Source organism: Oncorhynchus keta, chromosome 18 (genome assembly GCF_023373465.1).
Source record: "Oncorhynchus keta strain PuntledgeMale-10-30-2019 chromosome 18, Oket_V2, whole genome shotgun sequence".
NCBI classification, from domain to species: Eukaryota; Metazoa; Chordata; class Actinopteri; order Salmoniformes; family Salmonidae; genus Oncorhynchus; species Oncorhynchus keta.
The window spans coordinates 45,713,389-45,738,790 of record NC_068438.1 but is presented as its reverse complement, the minus strand read 5'-3'; the positions used below and the strand labels follow the sequence as shown (position 1 = coordinate 45,738,790).

Sequence of the window (25,402 nt, the reverse complement as noted above, 5' to 3'; positions counted from 1 at the left end):
TGACACCACACTCCGAGGGCCCTCACCTCCTCCCTGTAGGCCTTCTCGTTGTTGTTGGTAATCAAGCCTACCACTGTTGTGTCGTCCGCAAACTTGATGATTGAGTTGGAGGCGTGCGTGGCCACGCAGTCGTGGGTGAACAGGGAGTACAGGAGAGGGCTCAGAACGCACACTTGTGGGGCCCCAGTGTTGAGGATCAGCGGGGAGGAGATGTTGTTGCCTACCCTCACTACCTGGGGGCGGCCCGTCAGGAAGTCCAGTACCCAGTTGCACAGGGCGGGGTCGAGACCCAGAGTCTCGAGCTTGATGACGAGCTTGGAGGGTACTATGGTGTTGAATAACGAGCTGTAGTCGATGAACAGCATTCTCCATAGGTATTCCTCTTGTCCAGATGGGTTAGGGCAATGTGCAGTGTGGTTGAGATTGCATCGTCTGTGGACCTATTTGGGCTGTAAGCAAATTGGAGTGGGTCTAGGGTGTCAGGTAGGGTGGAGGTGATATGGTCCTTGACTAGTCTCTCAAAGCACTTCATGATGACGGAAGTGAGTGCTACGGGGCGGTAGTCGTTTAGCTCAGTTACCTTAGCTTTATTGGGAACAGGAACAATGGTGGCCCTCTTGAAGCATGTGGGAACAGCAGACTGGTATAGGGATTGATTGAATATGTCCGTAAACACACCGGCCAGCTGGTCTGCGCATGCTCTGAGGGCGCGGCTGGGGATGGCGTCTGGGCCTGCAGCCTTGCGAGGGTTAACACGTGTAAATGTCTTACTCACCTCTGCTGCAGTGAAGGAGAGGCCGCATGTTTTCGTTGCAGGCCGTGTCAGTGGCACTGTATTGTCCTCAAAGCGGGCAAAAAAGTTATTTAGTCTGCCTGGGAGCAAGACATCCTGGTCCGTGACTGGGCTGGATTTCTTCTTGTAGTCCGTGATTGACTGTAGACCCTGCCACATGCCTCTTGTGTCTGAGCCGTTGAATTGAGATTCTACTTTGTCTCTGTACTGACGCTTAGCTTGTTTGATAGCCTTGCGGAGGGAATAGCTGCACTGTTTGTATTCGGTCATGTTACCAGACACCTTGCCCTGATTAAAAGCAGTGGTTCGCGCTTTCAGTTTCACGCGAATGCTGCCATCAATCCACGGTTTCTGGTTAGGGAATGTTTTAATCGTTGCTATGGGAACGACATCTTCAACGCACGTTCTAATGAACTCGCACACCGAATCAGAGGATTCGTCAATATTGTTATCTGACGCAATACGAAACATATCCCAGTCCACGTGATGGAAGCAGTCTTGGAGTGTGGAGTCAGCTTGGTCGGACCAGCGTTGGACAGACCTCAGCGTGGGAGCCTCTTGTTTTAGTTTCTGTCTGTAGGCAGGGATCAACAAAATGGAGTCGTGGGCAGCTTTTCCGAAAGGGGGGCGGGGCAGGGCCTTATATGCGTCGCGGAAGTTAGAGTAACAATGATCCAAGGTTTTTCCACCCCTTGATGGTGTTGGTGTTGTGCCTGGCCATGCAGTCATGAGTGAACAAGGAATACAGGAGAGGATTGAGCACGCACCCCTGAGGGGTCCCCGTGTTGAGGATCAGCATGGTGGATGTGTTGTTACCTATCCTTACCATTTGGGGGCGGCCCGTCAGGAAGTCCAGGATCCAGTTGCAGGTGGAGGTGTTTAGTCCCAGGGTCCTTAGCTTAGTGATAAGCTTTGAGGGCACTATGATGTTGAACGCTGAGCTGTAGTCAATGAACAGCATTCTCACATACAGTTGAAGTCTGAAGTTTACATGCACTTAGTTTGGAGTCATTAAAACTCGTTTTTCAACTACTCCACAAATTTCTTGTTAACAAACTATAGTTTTGGCAAGTCATTTAGGACATCTACTTTGCATGACACAAGTCATTTTTCCAACAATTGTTTATAGACAGATTATTTCACTTATAATTCAGTGTATCACAATTCCAGTGGGTCAAAAGTTTACATACACTAAGTTGACTGTGGCTTGGAAACAGCTTGGAAAATTCCAGAAAATGATGTCATGGCTTTAGGAGCTTCTGATGGGCTATTTGACATCATTTGAGTCAATTGGAGGTGTGCCTGTGGATGTAGTTCAAACTCAGTGCCTCTTTGCTAGACATCATGGGAAAATCAAAAGAAATCAGCCAAGACATCAGAAAATAAATTGTAGACCTCTACAAGTCTGCTTCATCCTTGTGAGCAATTTCCAAATGCCTGAGGGTACCACGTTCATTTGTACAAACAATAGTCCGCAAGTATAAACACCATGGGCCCACGCAGCAGTCATACTGCTCAGAAAGGAGATTGCGCTCTGTCTCCTAGAGATGAACGTACATTGGTGCAAAAGTGCAAATCAATCCTATGACAACAGCAAAAGACCTTGTGAAGATGCTGGAGGAAACGGGTCCAAAAGTATCAATATCCACAGTAAAACGAGTCCTATATCAACATAACATGAGACTGCTCCGCAAGGAGCAAGCCACTGCTCCAAAACCTCCATAAAAAAGCCAGACTACGGTTTGCAGCTGCACATGGGGACAAAGATCATACTTTTTGTCCTCTGATCTGATGAAACAAAAATAGAACTGTTTGGCCATAATGACCATTGTTATGTTTGGAGGAAAAAGGGGGATGCTTGCAAGCCGAAGAACACCATCCCAACCGTAAAGCACGTGGGTGGCGTCTTTTGAGCTTCTAGTCATGAAATCTATGCAGCCGACTCAATCACTTTTTATAGCTACTGTTTACAGGCCTCCTGGGCCATATACAGCGTTTCTCACTGAGTTCCCTGAATTCCTATCGGACCTTGTAGTCATAGCAGATAATATTCTAATCTTTGGTGACTTTAATATTCACATGGAAAAGTCCACAGACCCACTCCAAAAGGCTTTCGGAGCCATCATCGACTCAGTGGGTTTTGTCCAACATGTCTCTGGACCCACTCACTGTCACAGTCATACGCTGGACCTAGTTTTGTCCCATGGAATAAATGTTGTGGATCTTAATGTTTTTCCTCATAATCCTGGACTATCGGCCCACCATTTTATTACGTTTGCAATTGCAACAAATAATCTGCTCAGACCCCAACCAAGGACCATCAAAAGTCGTGCTATAAATTCACAGACAACACAAAGATTCCTTGATGCCCTTCCAGACTCCCTCTGCTTACCCAAGGACGCCAGAGGACAAAAATCAGCTAACTGAGGATCTCGATTTAACCTTGCGCAATACCCTAGATGCAGTTGCACCCCTAAAAACTAAAAACATTTCTCATAAGAAACTAGCTCCCTGGTACACAGAAAATACCCGAGCTCTGAAGCAGGCTTCCAGAAAATTGGACCACCAAACTGGAAGTCTTCCGACTAGCTTGGAAAGACGGTACCGTGCAGTACCGAAGAGCCCTTACTGCTGCTCGATCATCCTATTTTTCTAACTTAATTGAGGAAAATAAGAACAATCCGAAATTCCTTTTTGATACTGTCGCAAAGCTAACTAAAAAGCAGCATTCCCCAAGAGAGGATGACTTTCACTTTAGCAGTGATAAATTCATGAATTTCTTTGAGGAAAAGATTATGATTATTAGAAAGCAAATTACGGACTCTTCTTTAAACCTGCGTATTCCTCCAAACCTCAGTTGTCCTGAGTCTGCACAACTCTGCCAGGACCTAGGATCAAGAGAGACGCTCAAGTGTTTTAGTACTATATCTCTTGACACAATGATGAAAATAATCATGGCCTCTAAACCTTCAAGCTGCATACTGGACCCTATTCCAACTAAACTACTGAAAGAGCTGCTTCCTGTGCTTGGCCCTCCTATGTTGAACATAATAAACAGCTCTCTATCCACTGGATGTGTACCAAACTCACTAAAAGTGGCAGTAATGAAGCCTCTCTTGAAAAAGCCAAACCTTGACCCAGAAAATATAAAAAACATAAACTATCGGCCGATATCGAATCTTCCATTCCTCTCCAAAATTTTAGAAAAGGCTGTTGCGCAGCAACTCACTGCCTTCCTGAAGACAAACAATGTATACGAAATGCTTCAGTCTGGTTTTAGACCCCATCATAGCACTGAGACGGCACTTGTGAAGGTGGTAAATTACATTTTAATGGCATCGGACCGAGGCTCTGCATCTGTCCTCGTGCTCCTAGACCTTAGTGCTGCTTTTGATACCATCGATCACCACATTCTTTTGGAGAGATTGGAAAACCAAATTGGTCTACACGGACATGTTCTGGCCTGGTTTAGATCTTATCTGTTGGAAAGATATCAGTTTGTCTCTGTGAATGGTTTGTCCTCTGACAAATCAACTGTAAATTTCGGTGTTCCTCGAGGTTCTGTTTTAGGACCACTATTGTTTTCACTATACATTTTACCTCTTGGGGATGTTATTCGAAAACATAATGTTAACTTTCACTGCTATGCGGATGACACACAGCTGTACATTTCAATGAAACATGGTGAAGCCCCAAAATTGCCCTCGCTAGAAGCATGTGTTTCAGACATAAGGAAGTGGATGGCTGCAAACTTTCTACTATTAAACTCGGACAAAACAGAGATGCTTGTTCTAGGTCCCAAGAAACAAAGAGATCTTCTGTTGAATCTGACAATTAATCTTAATGGTTGTACAGTCGTCTCAAATAAAACTGTGAAGGACCTCGGTGTTACTCTGGACCCTGATCTCTCTTTTGACGAACATATCAAGACCATTTCTAGGACAGCTTTTTTCCATCTACGTAATATTGCAAAAATCCGAAACTTTCTGTCCAAAAATGATGCAGAAAAATTAATCCATGCTTTTGTCACTTCTTGGTTAGACTACTGCAATGCTCTACTTTCCGGCTACCCGGATAAAGCACTAAATAAACTTCAGTTAGTGCTAAATACGGCTGCTAGAATCCTGACTAGAACCCAAAAATGTTATCATATTACTCCAGTGCTAGCCTCTCTAAACTGGCTTCCTGTCAAAGCAAAGGCTGATTTCAAGGTTTTACTGATAACCTACAAAGCATTACATGGGCTTGCTCCTACCCAGCTCTTTGATTTTGGTCCTGCCGTACATACCTACACGTACGCTACGGTCACAAGACGCAGGCCTCCTAATTGTCCCTAGAATTTCTAAGCAAACAGCTGGAGGCAGGGCTTTCTCCTATAGAGCTCCATTTTTATGGAATGGTCTGCCTACCCATGTCAGAGACGCAAACTCGGTCTCAACCTGTAAGTCTTTACTGAAGACTCATCTCTTCAGTGGGTCATATAATTGAGTGTAGTCTGGCCCAGGAGTGGGAAGGTGAACGGAAAGGGTCTGGAGCAACGAACCGCCCTTGCTGTCTCTGCCTGGCCAGTTCCCCTCTTTCCACTGGGATTCTCTGCCTCTAACCCTATTACAGGGGCTGAGTCACTGGCTTACTGGGGCTCTCTCATGCCGTCCCTGCAGGGGGTGCGTCACCTGAGTGGGTTGATTCACTGTTGTGGTCATCCTGTCTGGGTTGGCGCCCCCCCCTTGGGTTGTGCCGTGGCGGAGATCTTTGTGGGCTATACTCAGCCTTGTCTCAGGGTGGACCTGAGCCGACCATGCCCCAGGACTACCTGACATGATGGCTCCTTGCTGTCCCCAGTCCACCTGGCCATGCTGCTGCTCCAGTTTCAACTGACCTGAGCCCAAGGACCGTGCCCCAGGACGACCTGACATGATGACTCCTTGCTGTCCCCAGTCCACCTGACTGTGCTGCTGCTCCAGTTTCAACTGTTCTGCCTTGTTATTATTTGACCATGCTGGTCATTTATGAACATTTGAACATCTTGGCCATGTTCTGTTATAATCTCCACCCGGCACAGCCAGAAGAGGACTGGCCACCCCACATAGCCTGGTTCCTCTCTAGGTTTCTTCCTAGGTTTTGGCCTTTCTAGGGAGTTTTTCCTAGCCACCGTGCTTCTCCACCTGCATTGCTTGCTGTTTGGGGTTTTAGGCTGGGTTTCTGTACAGCACTTTGAGATATCAGCTGATGTACGAAGGGCTATATAAATAAAATTTGATTGATTGATTGATCATTTTGTGGGGGTGCTGTGCTGCAGGAGGAATTGGTGCACTTCACAGAATAGAAGGCATCATGAGGATGGAAAATTATGTGGATATATTGAAGCAACAACTCAAGACATCAGTCACGAAGTTAAAGCTTGGTCACAAATTGGTCTTCCAAATGGACAATGACCCCAAGCATACTTCCAAAGTTGTGTCAACATGGCTTAAGGACAACAAAGTCAAGGTATTGGAGTGGCCATCACAAAGCCCTGCCCCCAATCCTATAGAAAATTTGTGGGTATAACTGAAAAGTGTATGTGAGCAAGGAGGCCTACAAACCTGACTCAGTTACACCAGCTCTGTCAGGAGGAATGGGCCAACATTCACCCAGCTTATTGTGGGAAGCTTGTGGAAGGCTACCCAAAATGTTTGACCCAAGTTGAGCAGTTTAAGGCAATGCTACCAAATACTAATTGAGTGTATGTAAACTTCTCACCCACTGGGTATGTGATGAAGGAAATAAAAGCTGAAATAAATAATTCGCTCTGCTATTATTCTGACATTTCACATTGTGAAAATAAAGTGGTGATCCTAACTGACTTAAGGCGGGGCATTTTTACTAGGATTAAATATCAGGAATTGTGAAAAACTGAGTTTAAATGTAATATAGCTAAGGTGTATGTACACTTCCGACTTCAACTGTAGGTGTTCCTTTTTTCCAGGTGTGCAAGGGAAGTGTGGAGTGCAATAGAGATCGCATCATCTGTTGGGACAGTATGCAAATTGGAGAGGGTATAGGTTTTCTGGGATAAGGGTGTTGATGTCAGCCATGACCAGCCTTTCAATGCACTTCATGGCTACAGACGTGAGTGTAGTCATTATTTAACTAGGCAAGTCAGTATGTTCAGAAGCTAGTTAGCTTCTTTACTGGCAAATCGTTAGTATTCAGCTAACCACGGTTTGTGGTCATCAGCTATCCTTTAGCTCGAAAATCTATCGCCAGTTTTGTACGGCGCAGCGCGGCTCGGAACGGAACATACCGGACCAATTTTTCTCTCCATGTCCCTGCTCTCTGGACATTCATACCCGGATCTCACCGCTAGCCAGCTGCTATCCGTGTGACTATCGGCTTTCGTCGATTCCGGAGCAAACATCAATTATTCCGGAGCTAGCCAGCTCCGTCAATCACTCCTGGGCTGCAGTCACCGATCCGGACCCGTTTTACTGCCTACGCGGAGCCCCACCGGGCCTTCACAAATGGACTGCCAACGTTATCTACCCGAAGGAGATCCGTCTGGCTCCTCCGTCGCGACGTTACCTGAACGCCCATCTGCGGCCTGCTAACCGTTAGCTGTCTTACCGGCTGCTATCTGAATAGACAATCGGACAATTTATTTATTTTTATTATTATTATGTTTTCTTCTTGGGCCTCTAACTATATCTATTGTTTTTATTTTTGTTGTTGTTGTGTGATTTGGATTAATCCCCTCTAATCTACTGACGGAACGCAAGAGGTGGCTAACAACAGACCTCCATCCTATGCTAGCTTGCTACCGATGGCCTGGCAAGCTGTCTAAATCGCCGTGACCCCCAACCAACCTCTCCACTCACTGGACCCTTTTGATCACTCGACTAAGCATGCCTCTCCTTAATGTCGATATGTCTTGTCCATTGCTGTTCTGGTTAGTGTTTATTGGCTTATTTCACTGTAGAGCCTCTAGTCCTGCTCACTATACCTTATCCAACCTATTAGTTCCACCACCCACACATGCAATGACATCTCCTGGTTTCAATGATGTTTCTAGAGACAATATCTCTCTCTTCATCACTCAATACCTAGGTTTACCTCCACTGTATTCACATCCTACCATACCTTTGTCTGTACATTATACCTTGATGCTATTTTATCGCCCCCAGAAACCTCCTTTTACTCTCTGTTCCAGACGTTCTAGACGACCAATTCTCATTGCTTTTAGCCGCACCCTTATTCTACTCCTCCTATGTTCCTCTGGCGATGTAGAGGTGAATCCAGGCCCTGCAGTGCCTAGCTCCACTCCTATTCCCCAGGCGCTCTCTTTTGACGACTTCTGTAACCGTAATAGCCTTGGTTTCATGCATGTTAACATTAGAAGCCTCCTCCCTAAGTTTGTTCTATTCACTGCTTTAGCACACTCTGCCAACCCGGATGTTCTAGCTGTGTCTGAATCCTGGCTTCGGAAGACCACCAAAATTCAGAAATTTTAATTACAAACTACAACATTTTCAGACAAGATAGAACTGCCAAAGGGGGCGGTGTTGCAATCTACTGCAAAGATAGCCTGCAGAGTTCTGTCCTACTATCCAGGTCTGTACCCAAACAATTTGAACTTCTACTTTTAAAAATCCACCTCTCTAAAAACAAGTCTCTCACCGTTGCCACCTGCTATAGACCACCCTCTGCCCCCAGCTGTGCTCTGGACACCATATGTGAACTGATTGCCCCCATTTTTTAAAATGCCTTCCTAACCATCTTAAATAACAATGCCCCATTCAAGAAATTTAGAACCAGGAACAGATATAGCCCTTGGTTCTCCCCAGACCTGACTGCCCTTAACCAACACAAAAACATTCTATGGCGTTTTGCATTAGCATCGAACAGCCCCCGTGATATGCAGCTGTTCAGGGAAGCTAGAAACCATTATACACAGGCAGTTAGAAAAGCCAAGGCTATCTTTTTCAAGCAGAAATTTGCTTCCTGCAACACTAACTCAAAAAAGTTCTGGGACACTGTAAAGTCCATGGAGAATAAGAACACCTCCTCCCAGCTGCTCACTGCACTGAAGATAGGAAACACTGTCACCACTGATAAATCCACCATAAATGAGAATTTCAATAAGCATTTTTCTACAGCTGGCCATGCTTTCCACCTGGCTACTCCTACCCCGGTCAACAGCACTGTACCCCCAACAGCAACTCGCCCAAGCCTTCCCCATTTCTCCTTCTCCCAAATCCATTCAGCTGATTTTCTGAAAGAGCTGCAAAATCTGGACCCCTACAAATCAGCCGGGCTAGACAATCTGGACCCTTTCTAAAATTATCTGCCGAAATTGTTGCCACCCCTATTATTAGCCTGTTCAACCTCTCTTTCGTGTCGTCTGAGATTCCCAAAGATTGGAAAGCAGCTGCGGTCATCCCCCTCTTCAAAGGGGGAGACACTCTTGACTCAAACTGCTACAGCCCTATATCTATCCTTCCATGCCTTTCTAAGGTCTTCGAAAGCCAAGTCAACAAACAGATTACCGAACATTTCGAATCTCACCATACCTTCACTGCTATGCAATCTGGTTTCAGAGCTGGTCATGGGTGCACCTCAGCCACGCTCAAGGTCCTAAACGATATCTTAACCGCCATCGATAAGAAACATTACTGTGCAGCCGTATTCATTGATCTGGCCAAGGCTTTCGACTCTGTCAATCACCACATCCTCATCGGCAGACTCGACAGCTTTGGTTTCTCAAATGATTGCCTCGCCTGGTTCACCAACTACTTCTCTGATAGAGTTCAGTGTGTCAAATCGGAGGGTCTGCTGTCCGGACCTCTGGCAGTCTCTATGGGGGTGCCACAGGGTTCAATTCTTGGACCGACTCTCTTCTCTGTATACATCAATGAGGTCGCTCTTGCTGCTGGTGAGTCTCTGATCCACCTCTACGCAGACGACACCATTCTTTATTACTTCCGGCCCTTCTTTGGACACTGTGTTAACAACCCTCCAGGCAAGCTTCAAGGCCATACAACTCTCCTTCCGTGGCCTCCAATTGCTCTTAAATACAAGTAAAACTAAATGCATGCTCTTCAACCGATCGCTACCTGCACCTACCCGCCTGTCCAACATCTTTACTGTGGACGGCTCTGACTTAGAATACGTGGACAACTACAAATACTTAGGTGTCTGGTTAGACTGTAAACTCTCCTTCCAGACCCATATCAAACATCTCCAATCCAAAGTTAAATCTAGAATTGGCTTCCTATTTCGCAACAAAGCATCCTTCACTCATGCTGCCAAACATACCCTTGTAAAACTGACCATCCTACCATTCCTCGACTTTGGCGATGTCATTTACAAAATAGCCTCCAATACCCTACTCAACAAATTGGATGCAGTCTATCACAGTGCAATCTGTTTTGTCACCAAAGCCCCATATACTACCCACCATTGCGACCTGTACGCTCTCGTTGGCTGGCCCTCGCTTCATACTCGTCGCCAAACCCACTGGCTCCATGTCATCTACAAGACCCTGCTAGGTAATGTCCCTCCTTATCTCAGCTCGCTGGTCACCATAGCATCTCCCACCTGTAGCACTTTCTTTGGTCGCCTCTCCTTCCAGTTCTCTGCTGCCAATGACTGGAACGAACTACAAAAATCTCTGAAACTGGAAACACTCATCTCCCTCACTAGCTTTAAGCACCAACTGTCAGAGCAGCTCAGATTACTGCACCTGTACATAGCCCACCTATAATTTAGCCCAAACAACTACCTCCTTCCCAACTGTATTTAATTTATTTATTTTGCTCCATTGCACACCATTATTTTTATTTCTACTTTGCACATTCTTCCATTGCACAACTACCATTCCAGTGTTTTACTTGCTATATTGTATTTACTTTGCCACCATGGCCTTTTTTGCCTTTACCTCCCTTCTCACCTCATTTGCTCACTTGTTTATACTGTATTATTGACTGTGTTTGTTTTACTCCATGTGTAACTCTGTGTCGTTGTATCTGTCGAACTGCTTTGCTTTATCTTGGCCAGGTCGCAATTGTAAATGAGAACTTGCTCTCAACTTGCCTACCTGGTTAAATAAAGGTGAAATAAATAAATAAATAAAAAGTTAAGCACATTCTTATTTAACCCCGGGGAACAGTGGGTTAATGGCAGAGGGGGTTACCCTCTGTTAAAGATCCTCCTACAGTGTAGAAAATTATTTTCTTCATCAAAAATTTGTCTGGAATAATGGTAGACAGGTGTATACAGATGAGTGGAAATATGAGACTCTCACCCCTCTCTTTTAGCTTATTTTACTTTCTTCCTGTTCCACTTTATTGCCCTCTTCTCATCTGCCTCCCTCTGTTATGCTCTTCTCCTCTTCTCATCTGCCTCCCTCTGTTAAGCTCTTCTCCTCTTCTCATCTGCCTCCCTCTGTTATGCTCTTCTCCTCTTCTCATCTGCCTCCCTCTGTTATGCTCTTCTCCTCTTCTCATCTGCCTCCCTCTGTTATGCTCTTCTCCTCTTCTCATCTGCCTCCCTCTGTTATGCTCTTCTCCTCTTCTCATCTGCCTCCCTCTGTTATGCTCTCCACCTCTTCTCATCTGCCTCCCTCTGTTATCCTCTTCTCATCTGCCTCCCTCTGTTATGCTCTCCACCTCTTCTCATCTGCCTCCCTCTGTTATGCTCTTCACCTCTTCTCATCTGCCTCCCTCTGTTATCCTCTTCTCATCTGCCTCCCTCTGTTATGCTCTCCACCTCTTCTCATCTGCCTCCCTCTGTTATGCTCTTCACCTCTTCTCATCTGCCTCCCTCTGTTATCCTCTTCTCATCTGCCTCCCTCTGTTATGCTCTCCACCTCTTCTCATCTGCCTCCCTCTGTTATGCTCTTCACCTCTTCTCATCTGCCTCCCTCTGTTATGCTCTTCTCATCTGCCTCCCTCTGTTATGCTCTTCTCATCTGCCTCCCTCTGTTATGCTCTTCTCATCTGCCTCCCTCTGTTATCCTCTTCTCATCTGCCTCCCTCTGTTATGCTCTCCACCTCTTCTCATCTGCCTCCCTCTGTTATGCTCTTCTCATCTGCCTCCCTCTGTTATCCTCTTCTCATCTGCCTCCCTCTGTTATGCTCTCCACCTCTTCTCATCTGCCTCCCTCTGTTATGCTCTTCACCTCTTCTCATCTGCCTCCCTCTGTTATGCTCTCCACCTCTTCTCATCTGCCTCCCTCTGTTATGCTCTTCTCATCTGCCTCCCTCTGTTATGCTCTTCTCATCTGCCTCCCTCTGTTATGCTCTTCTCATCTGCCTCCCTCTGTTATGCTCTTCTCATCTGCCTCCCTCTGTTATGCTCTTCTCATCTGCCTCCCTCTGTTATCCTCTTCTCATCTGCCTCCCTCTGTTATGCTCTCCACCTCTTCTCATCTGCCTCCCTCTGTTATGCTCTTCACCTCTTCTCATCTGCCTCCCTCTGTTATGCTCTTCTCATCTGCCTCCCTCTGTTATGCTCTTCTTCTCATCTGCCTCCCTCTGTTATGCCTTCTCTTCTCATCTGCCTCCCTCTGTTATGCTCTTCTCATCTCCTCCTCTGTTATCTCTTCTCATCTGCCTCCCTCTGTTATGCTCTTCTCATCTGCTCTTCTCATCTGCCTCCCTCTGTTATGCTCTTCTCATCTGCCTCCCTCTGTTATGCTCTTCTCATCTGCCTCCCTCTGTTATGCTCTCCACCTCTTCTCATCTGCCTCCCTCTGTTATGCTCTCCACCTCTTCTCATCTGCCTCCCTCTGTTATGCTCTTCTCATCTGCCTCCCTCTGTTATGCTCATCTGCCTCCCTCTCTGCCTCCCTCTGTTATGCTCTTCTCATCTGCCTCCCTCTGTTATGCTCTTCTCATCTGCCTCCCTCTGTTATGCTCTTCTCATCTGCCTCCCTCTGTTATGCTCTCCATCTCTTCTCATCTGCCTCTGTTCTGTTATGCTCTTCTTCATCTGCCTCCCTCTGTTATGCTCTTCTTCATCTGCCTCCCTCTGTTATGCTCTTCTCATCTGCCTCCCTCTGTTATGCTCTTCTTCATCTGCCTCCCTCTGTTATGCTCTTCTTCATCTGCCTCCCTCTGTTATGCTCTGCCTTCTGTTATGCTCTTCTCATCTGCCTCCCTCTGTTATGCTCTTCTCTCATCTGCCTCCCTCTGTTATGCTCTTCTCATCTGCCTCCCTCTGTTATGCTCTTCTCATCTGCCTCCCTCTGTTATGCTCTTCTCATCTGCCTCCCTCTGTTATGCTCTTCTCATCTGCCTCCCTCTGTTATGCTCTTCTCATCTGCCTCCCTCTGTTATGCTCTTCTCATCTGCCTCCCTCTGTTATGCTCTTCTCATCTGCCTCCCTCTGTTATGCTCTTCTCCTCTTCTCATCTGCCTCCCTCTGTTATGCTCTTCTCCTCTTCTCATCTGCCTCCCTCTGTTATGCTCTTCTCCTCCTTTCCATCTTTTGACGTCTCAAGTATCTATGATTAACTTGTATGGCTTTTTAAAGCATACTGTAGATCAGAGGTAGGGTACTCTTGGGGATCCTAATTTGTCTGAGACGAATGGGCATGATTGTCCACTGCCAAAGCCTGATTTGCCAAAATAAAACGTGTCAGTATTTGATTCTCAGGTTTGTCTCTGATTTGAATTACAGTAATCAGTCTCCACACTTTCTCTATCAGACGTCATTATCACCAGAACAATACTGTCAGAAGAAAAGCTCACCCTGGTACCAGACGGGTAGACAATTGTCTGCTGATAACAGTCAAGGTTAAGACAAAATTCACAGGAACAAACTGTATGAAAAGATAAGAGGGGCAGAATAAGGTTGTGTTTAGGCATTGTTCCTGATGGTTTAATCTTCTGCTGTCGCACACTGAATCCACACGTGATGAAATGCGCTTTGTGCCCAATGGAAGAATATTGCATTTGAAATCCTGACGGACAGAGATGTGGGATGCTGTATGTGTGCTGCCATGTCTGTCTGTGGAGTTTTCTGTCACATCCTGTAGTAACCTCAGGACCGTGGAGCCTGACTGACAAGTGGTCTGGCTGGTCAGCATATCCTGTATCTGTTTACAGCTGCCTGCGGGGTGCTGCTCTGGCCTGGACAGCTGTTAACATCAGGTGTTAACAGCAGTAAATAACCTGTACTGTGTGTGTGTGTGTGTGTGTGTGTGTGTGTGTGTGTGTGTACTGAATGTTTTGTGTAGGCCTAAGTGTGTGCGAGGGTTTGCGGCCACTCATAGAGGCCTCACATTGTTCTCCACTGCAATAGAAAGTCATAAAGGAACCCTAAAGCCGCCCACATACTAGGTTGGTCTCCTCGGCAATGGCGACACGAACATCTGTGCCTCACTCACTCACTCACTCACTCACTCACTCACTCACTCCCTCCCTTAAAAGACCTTCAGCTTAGAAAAAAGAAGTGTCAGTATTACTGTTTCTCTCTTGAGACGCTGCAGAAACAACAGCCACTAACACACTTCCTCAAAATAGTGAAAATGTATCTAAAGGTCAATTAAAAAAATAAAAATATCTGTGATTTAATTTAGATGTTTCTGCTGAGGAGATCTTAGTTGTGCAGTTTTCCATTTTTAACTAAGATGTTTGGTCCAGTATTTCTCAAGATAAAGAATGTGCATGGAAAAACTACTCCTCTCTCATTTAATGACAACAAACCCGTCCACCGTTCCCACTCCTACCACTGACCCGTTCAGTACGGGGACATCGGTCCGGTCTGCATTGTGAACCCGAAACGAATACATCAATAAATGACCATCACTAGGTCTACACTGTGTTGTGCCTCTTGAGTAAATCTGAGCTGAAAGAACACTTCTGTTTAAACAACTTTAAACAACTAGAGGCATTAATCTTAACTTTTAAGACCATTGTGTATACGAACAGCCGGGGGGAGGGAAATCACACTAAAACGAACTAACCTCTTGTCATTAATATATGCACAAACCGTTTTGACGGGCTTAATGAGGCACTACTCTTGGCTCTTAACCACAGCAGTGTGTGGGTAGGACGGTTTTCCACCTCTCTCTTTGTTTCAGGTATGGCATACTCTGCAATAATTTGCCCAGTTGACCGTGAGCTTTTTAATTGTACCTTGTTTGTGCCGGAGGGGGAGGGAGAAATAGGAAGGAGGGAGGGAGAGGAAGGAGGGAGGGAACTTTAGAGAAAGGGAAGTGAAGAAATGGGAGGTGAAGTCTCTGTGGGAAAAGAGCTGTCAGTGACATCACGATGTTTAGAAATATGGGAGGTGACATGGTTTAAAAACTGTTAGTGGAAGGGCCCAATGAGCTGTCAGTGACATCACGATGTTTAAAAACATGGGAGGTGACATGGTTGTTATCTCTGTGGGAAGGGCCCAATGAGCTGTCAGTGACATCACGATGTTTAAAAACATGGGAGGTGACATGGTTGTTATCTCTGTGGGAAGGGCCCAATGAGCTGTCAGTGACATCACAATGTTTAAAAACATGGGAGGTGACATAGTTGTTATCTCTGTGGGAAGGGCCCAATGAGCTGTCAGTGACATCACGATGTTTAAAAACATGGCGATTGCATGAACTTTATAAAAATAAATCAAAGGTCATTCACTTTTGACTGCAGTCAACTGCAAGTTTCTGCAATTGCTCTTCACCAACTTCATCCTGCAGCCCTCACCTGCATTGTGGGAGGCTCTCGTCAACCAGACTTTTTGACCCATGCGAACATGACCAAAGAAATAACTGAAACAGGAACCAGATTTGCCTTGATTCATGTATACAGTGGAGATATATACCACCGTTCAAAAGTTTGGGGTCACTTTGAAATGTCCTTGTTTTTTTAATGAAAAGGAACATTTTTGTCCACTTTAAAATAACATCAAATTGATCAGTGTTGACATTGTTAATGACTATTGTAGCTGGAAACGGCAACAAAAAAAACAAACATTTTTTTTATGGAATATCTACATAGGCGTACAGAGGCCCAGTCATCAGCAACCATCACTCCTGTGTTCCAATGGCACGTTGTGTTAGCTAATATATAATAATAATATATATGCCATTTAGCAGACGCTTTTATCCAAAGCGACTTACAGTCATGTTTAATTCTACGTATGGCCCGGGCTAACCCACTTGGCGTTACAAGCGCCATGCTCTACCAACTGAGCTAAAACCCATTTTAAAAGGCTAATTGATCATTAGAAAACCCATTTGCAATTATGTTAGCACAGCTGAAAACTGTTCTGATTTAAAGAAGGAATAAAACTGTCCTTCTTTAGACTTCTTGAGTATCTGGAGCATCAGCATTTGTCGGTTCAATTACAGGCTTAAAATGGCCAGAAACAAACCTTTCTTCTGAAACTCGTCAGTCTATTCTTGTTCTAAGAAATGAAGAATATTCCATTGGAGAAATTGCCAAGAAACTGAAGATCTCATACAACTCTGTGTACTACTCCCTTCACAGAACAATGCAAACTGTCTCTAACCAGAATAGAAAGAGGAGTGGGAGGCCACGGTGCACAACTGAGCAAGAGGACAAGTACACTAGAGTGTCTAGTTTGAGAAACAGACCCCTCACAAGTCCTCAACCGGCAGCTTCATTAAATAGTACCCGCAAAACACCAGTCTCAACGTCAACAGTGAAGAGGCGACTCCGGGATGCTGGCCTTCTAGGCAGAGTTCCTCTGTCCAGTCTCAACGTCAACAGTGAAGAGGCGACTCCGGGATGCTGACCTTCTAGGCAGAGTTCCTCTGTCCAGTCTCAACGTCAACAGTGAAGAGGCGACTCCGGGATGCTGGCCTTCTAGGCAGAGTTCCTCTGTCCAGTGTCTGTGTTCTTTTTCCACATCTTAATCTTTCTTTTTATTGGCCAGTCTGAGATGTGGCTTTTTCTTTGCGACTCTGCCTAGAAGGCCAGTGGCTAGTTGCAAAATCTGTCATGATTGATTTGTATTGTTACAGGCCCACTATGTGGTTGCGAAAGTCCCATTTGGAGAGAGATGGCAGTTTTTCTCTACATAAAATTTTAGAAGTTGTTCCTTTTTCAAGTGGTGGTAGTCTGTTGTTTTTAACTGTAATGCAGTAGATTGGTGACAATGACATGAATATGTATTCGGGTTTGACATCCATACAAGCATTATACTCAGATTTTAACCTCTCATATAGTATGAAATACACATTGTAAACAATATCATACATATATAGGCAAATTTTGTTGGGGGGCAATTAAAATATTTGGGATCTTTGCCCAAGCATTACCATGGCACTTCAATTGTTTAGGTTGAGTTCGATTGACCTCTTTACCGCATGTTGGTTAGACAGAATGTAAGTCAGACATCTTATGACGGTACAGAGGGTCAAAGGGCACCAAGTCAGAAGTCAAGTCCAACAAATCGGTGCTCCATGTTCAGCTTGTCAGCAATACTGCAGTTGTTTCCTGGGTCTGTAGAACATATACATGGAGGATTTGCTCTGCGGAGACACTAAACTAAACACTTCCTGTTTAGTTCCTTTTTATCAGGATGGGCCCTGATGTTGGTGCCAGATAAGGTCACATTATTTAAGTGTGTGTGTGTGCCTCACGAGCATCATGTGGTCTTTAATCCATATGTGTGTGTACACACACACACACACACACACACACACACACACACACACACACACACACACACCAGTCAGTTGTTAATCCAATCATACACACATGATCTGTGCCCTTTGGCAGGAAGCTCCCTATGAAGGGTTCCTAACCCAGAGCTTCATTAAGATTAAATGAGCAGATAAATAGTGTGCACACTAGGCAATGAGACAGCAGGGGTTCTGCCCTAACCAGAAGAGGGGGTGATGGGAAGAGGGAAAGAGGAAGATTGAGATGAAAGCTGTTACTGTACAAATGAAAAAAGAGAGGGCAGAGAGCTGTTACTGTAAGGATGAAGAGGGGGGCAGAGAGCTTTTACTGTCAGAATGAAGAGGGGGGCAGAGAGCTTTTACTGTCAGAATGAAGAGGGGAGGGGGGCAGAGAGCTTTTACTGTCAGAATGAAGGGTGGGGGTGGGGAGATGAAAGGTAGAAACACAGTGGGTGATACAAAAAGGTAGCGAGAAAAATAAAATAACATTCTTTGTCCTAACTCTGTTTCTTCCTACTATTACCACTGCTAGTGCATGTGGGAAGGACCTCCGATTTTAAAGCATTGATTTTTTTTACCCTGCTTGTTCTTTGTTCTGTGACGTTTCTCAATGTTTGTTATGTGGTGAAAAGCAGCGGTGCCAGCAGACAGACGGCTCCTTGGCCTGGGGTCTGGCTGAGAGCAGACAGACGGCTCCTTGGCCTGGGGTCTGGCTGAGAGCAGACAGACGGCTCCTTGGCCTGGGGTCTGGCTGAGAGCAGACAGACGGCTCCTTGGCCTGGGGTCTGGCTGAGAGCAGACAGACGGCTCCTGGCCTGGGGTCTGGCTGAGAGCAGACAGACGGCTGGGGGTCTGGCTGAGAGCAGACAGACGGCTCCTTGGCCTGGGGTCTGGCTGAGAGCAGACAGACGGCCTGGGGTCTGGCTGAGAGCAGACAGACGGCTGGCCTGGGGTCTGGCTGAGAGCAGACAGACGGCTCCTTGGCCTGGGGTCTGGCTGAGAGCAGACAGACGGCTCCTTGGCCTGGGGTCTGGCTGAGAGCAGACAGACGGCTCCTTGGCCTGGGGTCTGGCTGAGAGCAGACAGACGGCTGGCCTGGGGTCTGGCTGAGAGCAGACAGTCGGCTCCTTGGCCTGGGGTCTGGCTGAGAGCAGACAGACGGCTCCTTGGCCTGGGGTCTGGCTGAGAGCAGACAGACGGCTCCTTGGCCTGGGGTCTGGCTGAGAGCAGACAGACGGCTCCTTGGCCTGGGGTCTGGCTGAGAGCAGACAGACGGCTCCTTGGCCTGGGGTCTGGCTGAGAGCAGACAGACGGCTCCTTGGCCTGGGGTCTGGCTGAGAGCAGACAGACGGCTCCTTGGCCTGGGGTCTGGCTGAGAGCAGACAGACGGCTCCTTGGCCTGGGGTCTGGCTGAGAGCAGACAGACGGCTCCTTGGCCTGGGGTCTGGCTGAGAGCAGACAGTCGGCTCCTTGGCCTGGGGTCTGGCTGAGAGCAGACAGACGGCTCCTTGGCCTGGGGTCTGGCTGAGAGCAGACAGACGGCTCCTTGGCCTGGGGTCTGGCTGAGAGCAGACAGACGGCTCCTTGGCCTGGGGTCTGGCTGAGAGCAGACAGACGGCTCCTGGCCTGGGGTCTGGCTGAGAGCAGACAGAGACAGACTCCTTGGCCTGGGGTCTGGCTGAGAGCAGACAGACAGACGGCTCCATGGCCTGGGGTCTGGCTGAGAGCAGACAGACGGCTCCTTGGCCTGGGGTCTGGCTGAGAGCAGACAGACGGCTCCTTGGCCCGGGGTCTGGCTGAGAGCAGACAGACGGCTCCTTGGCCCGGGGTCTGGCTGAGAGCAGACAGACGGCTCCTTGGCCCGGGGTCTGGCTGAGAGCAGACAGACGGCTCCATGGCCTGGGGTCTGGCTGAGTTCGGTCTGGTCTGGAGAGACCTGTTGCGGTCTCTCTGGGGGGTGATTGTATTGTCCTCCAAAACACAGATTCTATGCTCCATGTTTCTCACAACACTCGCAGCTGAACTGATCCCCCCCCCTCTCATTATAGATGTTTTGGAGAAAAGCGTGAAGGGGGAGGCCAGTGCCCTCACTAAAGCCAAGACCCTCTACAGATCCTGCACCAATGAGAGTGAGTCTGCTGGTCTGTTTTGTTGGGGTCAATGACATTTTAAGTTCAGACATTTCAGTCAAATGAGTTGTCTACCTTTTTTAAACTGTGAGTTAACCTTGGCCACTTCCTGTGTGTGTTTTCTCCCACCTCTGAAGGTCAGATTGAGAAAAGGGGCGGAGCTCCTTTACTAGACATGCTCCCTAATGTATTTGAGTGGCCAATAGCAACCGACCACTGGGAGAGTGTCTATGGTAAACTACACTGCTCTTCTAGCACTGTTTCCTACACACATTTTTGTTTACCTATCCACAATCCAATCCAATTCAATCCTCCTCTGTCCTCTCCTCCTCTGTCCTCTCCTCCTCTGTCCTCTCCTCCTCTCTCCTCTCCTACTTAGGTGACACATGGAAGTTGGAGGATGCCATTGCCAGACTAAATGAAAAATACGGAACTCATGTCTTGGTTAATTTTTTTATCGGCACTGATGACAAAGACTCCAATTCACACATCATTCATGTAGGTGGCAGTCACATGCACAGAGAGACGTCTATACTCCGTCACATGCACAGAGAGACGCCTATACTCCGTCACATGCACAGAGAGACGCCTATACTCCGTCACATGCACAGAGAGACGTCTATACTCCGTCACATGCACAGAGAGACGTCTATACTCCGTCACATGCACAGAGAGACGTCTATACTCCGTCACATGCACAGAGAGACGTCTATACTCCGTCACATGCACAGAGAGACGCCTATACTCCGTCACATGCACAGAGAGACGCCTATACTCCGTCACATGCACAGAGAGACGTCTATACTCCGACACATGCACAGAGAGACGTCTATACTCCGTCACATGCACAGAGAGACGTCTATACTCCGTCACATGCACAGAGAGACGTCTATACTCCGTCACATGCGCAGAGAGACGTCTATACTCCGTCACATGCGCAGAGAGACGTCTATACTCCGTCACATGCGCAGAGAGACGTCTATACTCCGTCACATGCGCAGAGAGACGTCTATACTCCGTCACATGCGCAGAGAGACGTCTATACTCCGTCACATGCGCAGAGAGACGTCTATACTCCGTCACATGCGCAGAGAGACGTCTATACTCCGTCACATGCACAGAGAGACGTCTATACTCCGTCACATGCACAGAGAGACGTCTATACTCCGTCACATGCACAGAGAGACGTCTATACTCCGTCACATGCACAGAGAGACGTCTATACTCCCTCACATGCACAGAGAGACGTCTATACTCCGTCACATGCACAGAGAGACGTCTATATTCCGTCACATGCACAGAGAGACGTCTATACTCCGTCACATGCACAGAGAGACGCCTATACTCCGTCACGTGCACCCTTTAATCCTCTTGGGTAGGGATTTAGTGTATCTATTTGCTCAAACTACTAAATATTTTGTATACTGTAAATCTAACAGTGTGAGGTATTCACACACTAAACTCTCTGAACCTCCTACATTAGCAGTACGTGCTCTCATTGGTCACACAACCTCTGTTTTTACAGAAACGCACACTGATCCGTCTGCATGTATTTACCAGGCATTGTTATTTAGATTTGTTTAACTAGGCAAGTTGATTTAAGAACAAATTCTTATTTTACAATGACTGCCTACACCGGCCAAACCCTAAGAGGGACGACGCTTGGCCAATTGTGCGCCGCCCTGTGGGAATGGCCTATTATATGTCTACGAATGAGCCACTGCTCTTCTGAAAGTATCCTGTTCAGTTTAACAGTCATACCAACTATTAACCATGCAGTTTCTGACCTAATGAGTAGTATGGATAGGCTGTATGGTCCGGGTGTTTAGTGTTTAGTGAGTGTATTGGCTTTCTCCTGCTGTTGGCTGCTTGTGTCCTGATAAAAAAACATTCTCTCTTTCTTTCTCTTTCTTTCTCTCTCTCTCTCTGCTGTTTCTCTTATTTAGATTTGTTTAACTAGGCTTGATTTAAGAACAAATTCTTATTTTACAATGACTTTCCTCTCTTTCTCCTTTCTCTTCTTTCTCTCTCTTTCTCTCTCTTTCTCCCTCTTTCTGGCCTATTATATGTCTCTCTCTGAGCCACTGCTCTTCTGAAAGTATCCTTTCTCTTTTAACAGTCTTTCAACTATTAACTCATCTTTCAGTTTCTGACCTAATTCTAGTATGGATAGGCTGTATGGTCTTTCTTTCTGTTTAGTGTTTAGTGAGTGTATTGGCTTTCTCTCTGCTGTTGGCTCTTGTGTCCTGATAAAAACATTCTCTCTTTCTTTCTCTCTCTTTCTCTCTCTCTTTCTCTCTCTTTCTCTCTTTCTCTCTCTTTCTCTCTCTTTCTCTCTCTTTCTCTCTCTTTCTCTTTCTTTCTCTTTCTTTCTCTCTCTTTCTCTCTCGCTCTCTCTCTTGCCAGTTTGACCAGCAAACCAGCCTTGGCCTCTTATCCAGAGATCACTATAGCTGTACTGGGTCCTATGCAGAGGTAGGCATGTACCCGCTAAGCACATACACACATTATTTCTCTGTCTGGAGTTGTGGCGGAAATGAGTTCTCTGTACAGGTATGTCTGGGTTTCCTGTTGTTCTGATCACTGGTCCATCCACCCAGAACACACAACGACCCACATCAGCATAGACTCCAAGCCCTCCGCATCAGTTTAGGATAAGATCAGTATCTCTCATTATATTTACAGTGATGTGAATACAGGATCTCATCATAGTTACAGTGATGCGAATACAGTATCTCTCATTATGGTTACAGTGTTGTGAATACAGTATCTCTCATTGCAGTTACAGTGATGTGAATACAGTATCTCTGTAGTTACAGTGATGTGAATACAGTATCTCTGTGGTTACAGTGATGTGAATACAGTATCTCTCATTCTTCCTTAGCTACCCAACTACTTATGACTGCTTTTCCTTTCTGTTGATACTACAAGGCGTGTTTCTGTGTGTGTCCTCCCAGCCATGTAGAGCATACAAACAGTTCATGATAGACTTAGCCAAGCTTATCCGCACCGACCGCAGCCTGGTGGTCAACGAGACCCAGATCAGAGAGGAGGTCACCAGGGTCATTGAGCTGGAGAAGGACATCGCCAATGTAAGTTCCACTCCGCTGTTCTAGGAAACACCTGCTTTACTTATGAGCTGCTGTTGTGTTGTAACAAATGACTGTGAAGATGAGTGAGAGATAATGGTGGTCCTCTAGATCAGGGGGCGGGAAACTCCAGTCCTCGAGGGCCTGATTTGGTGTCACCTTTTTCTAACCCTAGCAAACACAGCTGATTTATAGTATATATACTACCGTTCAGAGGTCTGGTACCTTTTTCTAACCCTGGCAAACACAGCTGATTTATAGTATATATATACTACCGTTCAGCGGTCTGGTACCTTTTTCTAACCCTGGCAAACACAGCTGATTTATAGTATATATACTACCGTTCAGAGGTCTGGTACCTTTTTCTAACCCTGGCAAACACAGCTGATTTATAGTATATATATACTACCGTTCAGAGGTCTGGTACCTTTTTCTAACCCTGGCAAACACAGCTGATTTATAGTATATATATACTACCGTTCAGAGGTCTGGTACCTTTTTCTAACCCTGGCAAACACAGCTGATTTATAGTATATATATACCTACCGTTCAGAGGTCTGGTACCTTTTTCTAACCCTGGCAAACACAGCTGATTTATAGTATATATATACTACCGTTCAGAGGTCTGGTACCTTTTTCTAACCCTGGCAAACACAGCTGATTTATAGTATATATATACTACCGTTCAGAGGTCTGGCACCTTTTTCTAACCCTGGCAAACACAGCTGATTTATAGTATATATACTACCGTTCAGAGGTCTGGTACCTTTTTCTAACCCTGGCAAACACAGCTGATTTATAGTATATATATACTACCGTTCAGATGTCTGGTACCTTTTTCTAACCCTGGCAAACACAGCTGATTTATAGTATATATATACTACCGTTCAGCGGTCTGGTACCTTTTTCCAACCCTGGCAAACACAGCTGATTTATAGTATATATACTACCGTTCAGAGGTCTGGTACCTTTTTCTAACCCTGGCAAACACAGCTGATTTATAGTATATATACTACCGTTCAGAGGTCTGGTACCTTTTTCTAACCCTGGCAAACACAGCTGATTTATAGTATATATATACTACCGTTCAGAGGTCTGGTACCTTTTTCTAACCCTGGCAAACACAGCTGATTTATAGTATATATATACTACCGTTCAGAGGTCTGGTACCTTTTTCTAACCCTGGCAAACACAGCTGATTTATAGTATATATACTACCTACCGTTCAGAGGTCTGGTACCTTTTTCTAACCCTGGCAAACACAGCTGATTTATAGTATATATATACTACCGTTCAGAGGTCTGGTACCTTTTTCTAACCCATTATTCTACAATGCAAACACAGCTGATTTATAGTATATATATACTTGACCGTTCAGAGGTCTGGCACCTTTTTCTAACCCTGGCAAACACAGCTGATTTATAGTATATATACTACCGTTCAGAGGTCTGGTACCTTTTTCTAACCCTGGCAAACACAGCTGATTTATAGTATATATATACTACCGTTCAGAGGTCTGGTACCTTTTTCTAACCCTGGCAAACACAGCTGATTTATAGTATAATATACTACCGTTCAGCAGGTCTGGTACCTTTTTCCAACCCTGGCAAACACAGCTGATTTATAGTATATATACTACCGTTCAGAGGTCTGGTACCTTTTTCTAACCCTGGCAAACACAGCTGATTTATAGTATATATACTACCGTTCAGAGGTCTGGTACCTTTTTCTAACCCTGGCAAACACAGCTGATTTATAGTATATATATACTACCGTTCAGCGGTCTGGTACCTTTTTCCAACCCTGGCAAACACAGCTGATTTATAGTATATATACTACCGTTCAGAGGTCTGGTACCTTTTTCTAACCCTGGCAAACACAGCTGATTTATAGTATATATACTACCGTTCAGAGGTCTGGCACCTTTTTCTAACCCTGGCAAACACAGCTGATTTATAGTATATATACTACCTACCGTTCAGAGGTCTGGTACCTTTTTCTAACCCTGGCAAACACAGCTGATTTATAGTATATATATACTACCGTTCAGAAGTCTGGTGTCACTTAGACATTTCCTTGTTTTTGAAAGAAAAACACTTTTTTTGTCAATTAAAATAACATCAAATTGATCAGAAATACAGTGTAGACATTGTTAATGTTGTACATGACTATTATAGCTGGAAACGGCTGATTTAAAAAATAAAAAATAAAGACTATCTACAGACGCCCATTATCAGCAACAAGCTAATTGATCATTTGAAAACGCTTTTGCAATCATGTTAGCACAGCTGGAAACTGTTGATTTAAAGAACACTTTTTTTGGTTACTACATGTTTCCCACATGTGTTATTTCATAGTTTTGATGTCTTCACTATTATTCTACAATGTAGAACATAGTACAAATAAATAAAAACCATTGAATGAGTAGGTGCTCTAACACTTTTGACCTGTGGTATACAGTTGAAGTCGGAAGTTTACATACACTGAGGTTGGAGTCATTAAAACTAGTTTACATACACTGAGGTTGGAGTCATTAAAACTAGTTTACATACACTGAGGTTGGAGTCATTAACACTAGTTTACATACACTGAGGTTGGAGTCATTAAAACTAGTTTACATACACTGAGGTTGGAGTCATTAAAACTAGTTTACATACCCTGAGGTTGGAGTCATTAAAACTAGTTTACATACACTGAGGTTGGAGTCATTAAAACTAGTTTACATACACTGAGGTTGGAGGTTGGAGTCATTAAAACTAGTTTA

General features: G+C 45.5%; 1 protein-coding gene across 4 annotated transcripts in view; it reads left to right on the top strand.

Annotated features, from left to right (window-relative positions):
• LOC118396904 (neprilysin-like) overlaps positions 1-25,402 on the top strand; it is a 90,742-nt gene that overhangs the window by 31,276 nt on the left and 34,064 nt on the right. For all 4 annotated transcript variants that reach the window (XM_052468538.1, XM_052468537.1, XM_052468535.1 and 1 more), the window contains 5 exons: positions 19,469-19,549; positions 19,687-19,782; positions 19,929-20,047; positions 21,956-22,024; positions 22,507-22,641. In XM_052468538.1, coding sequence (XP_052324498.1) covers positions 19,469-19,549; positions 19,687-19,782; positions 19,929-20,047; positions 21,956-22,024; positions 22,507-22,641 — 500 coding nt within the window. The remainder of the gene's footprint in view (positions 1-19,468; positions 19,550-19,686; positions 19,783-19,928; positions 20,048-21,955; positions 22,025-22,506; positions 22,642-25,402) is intronic.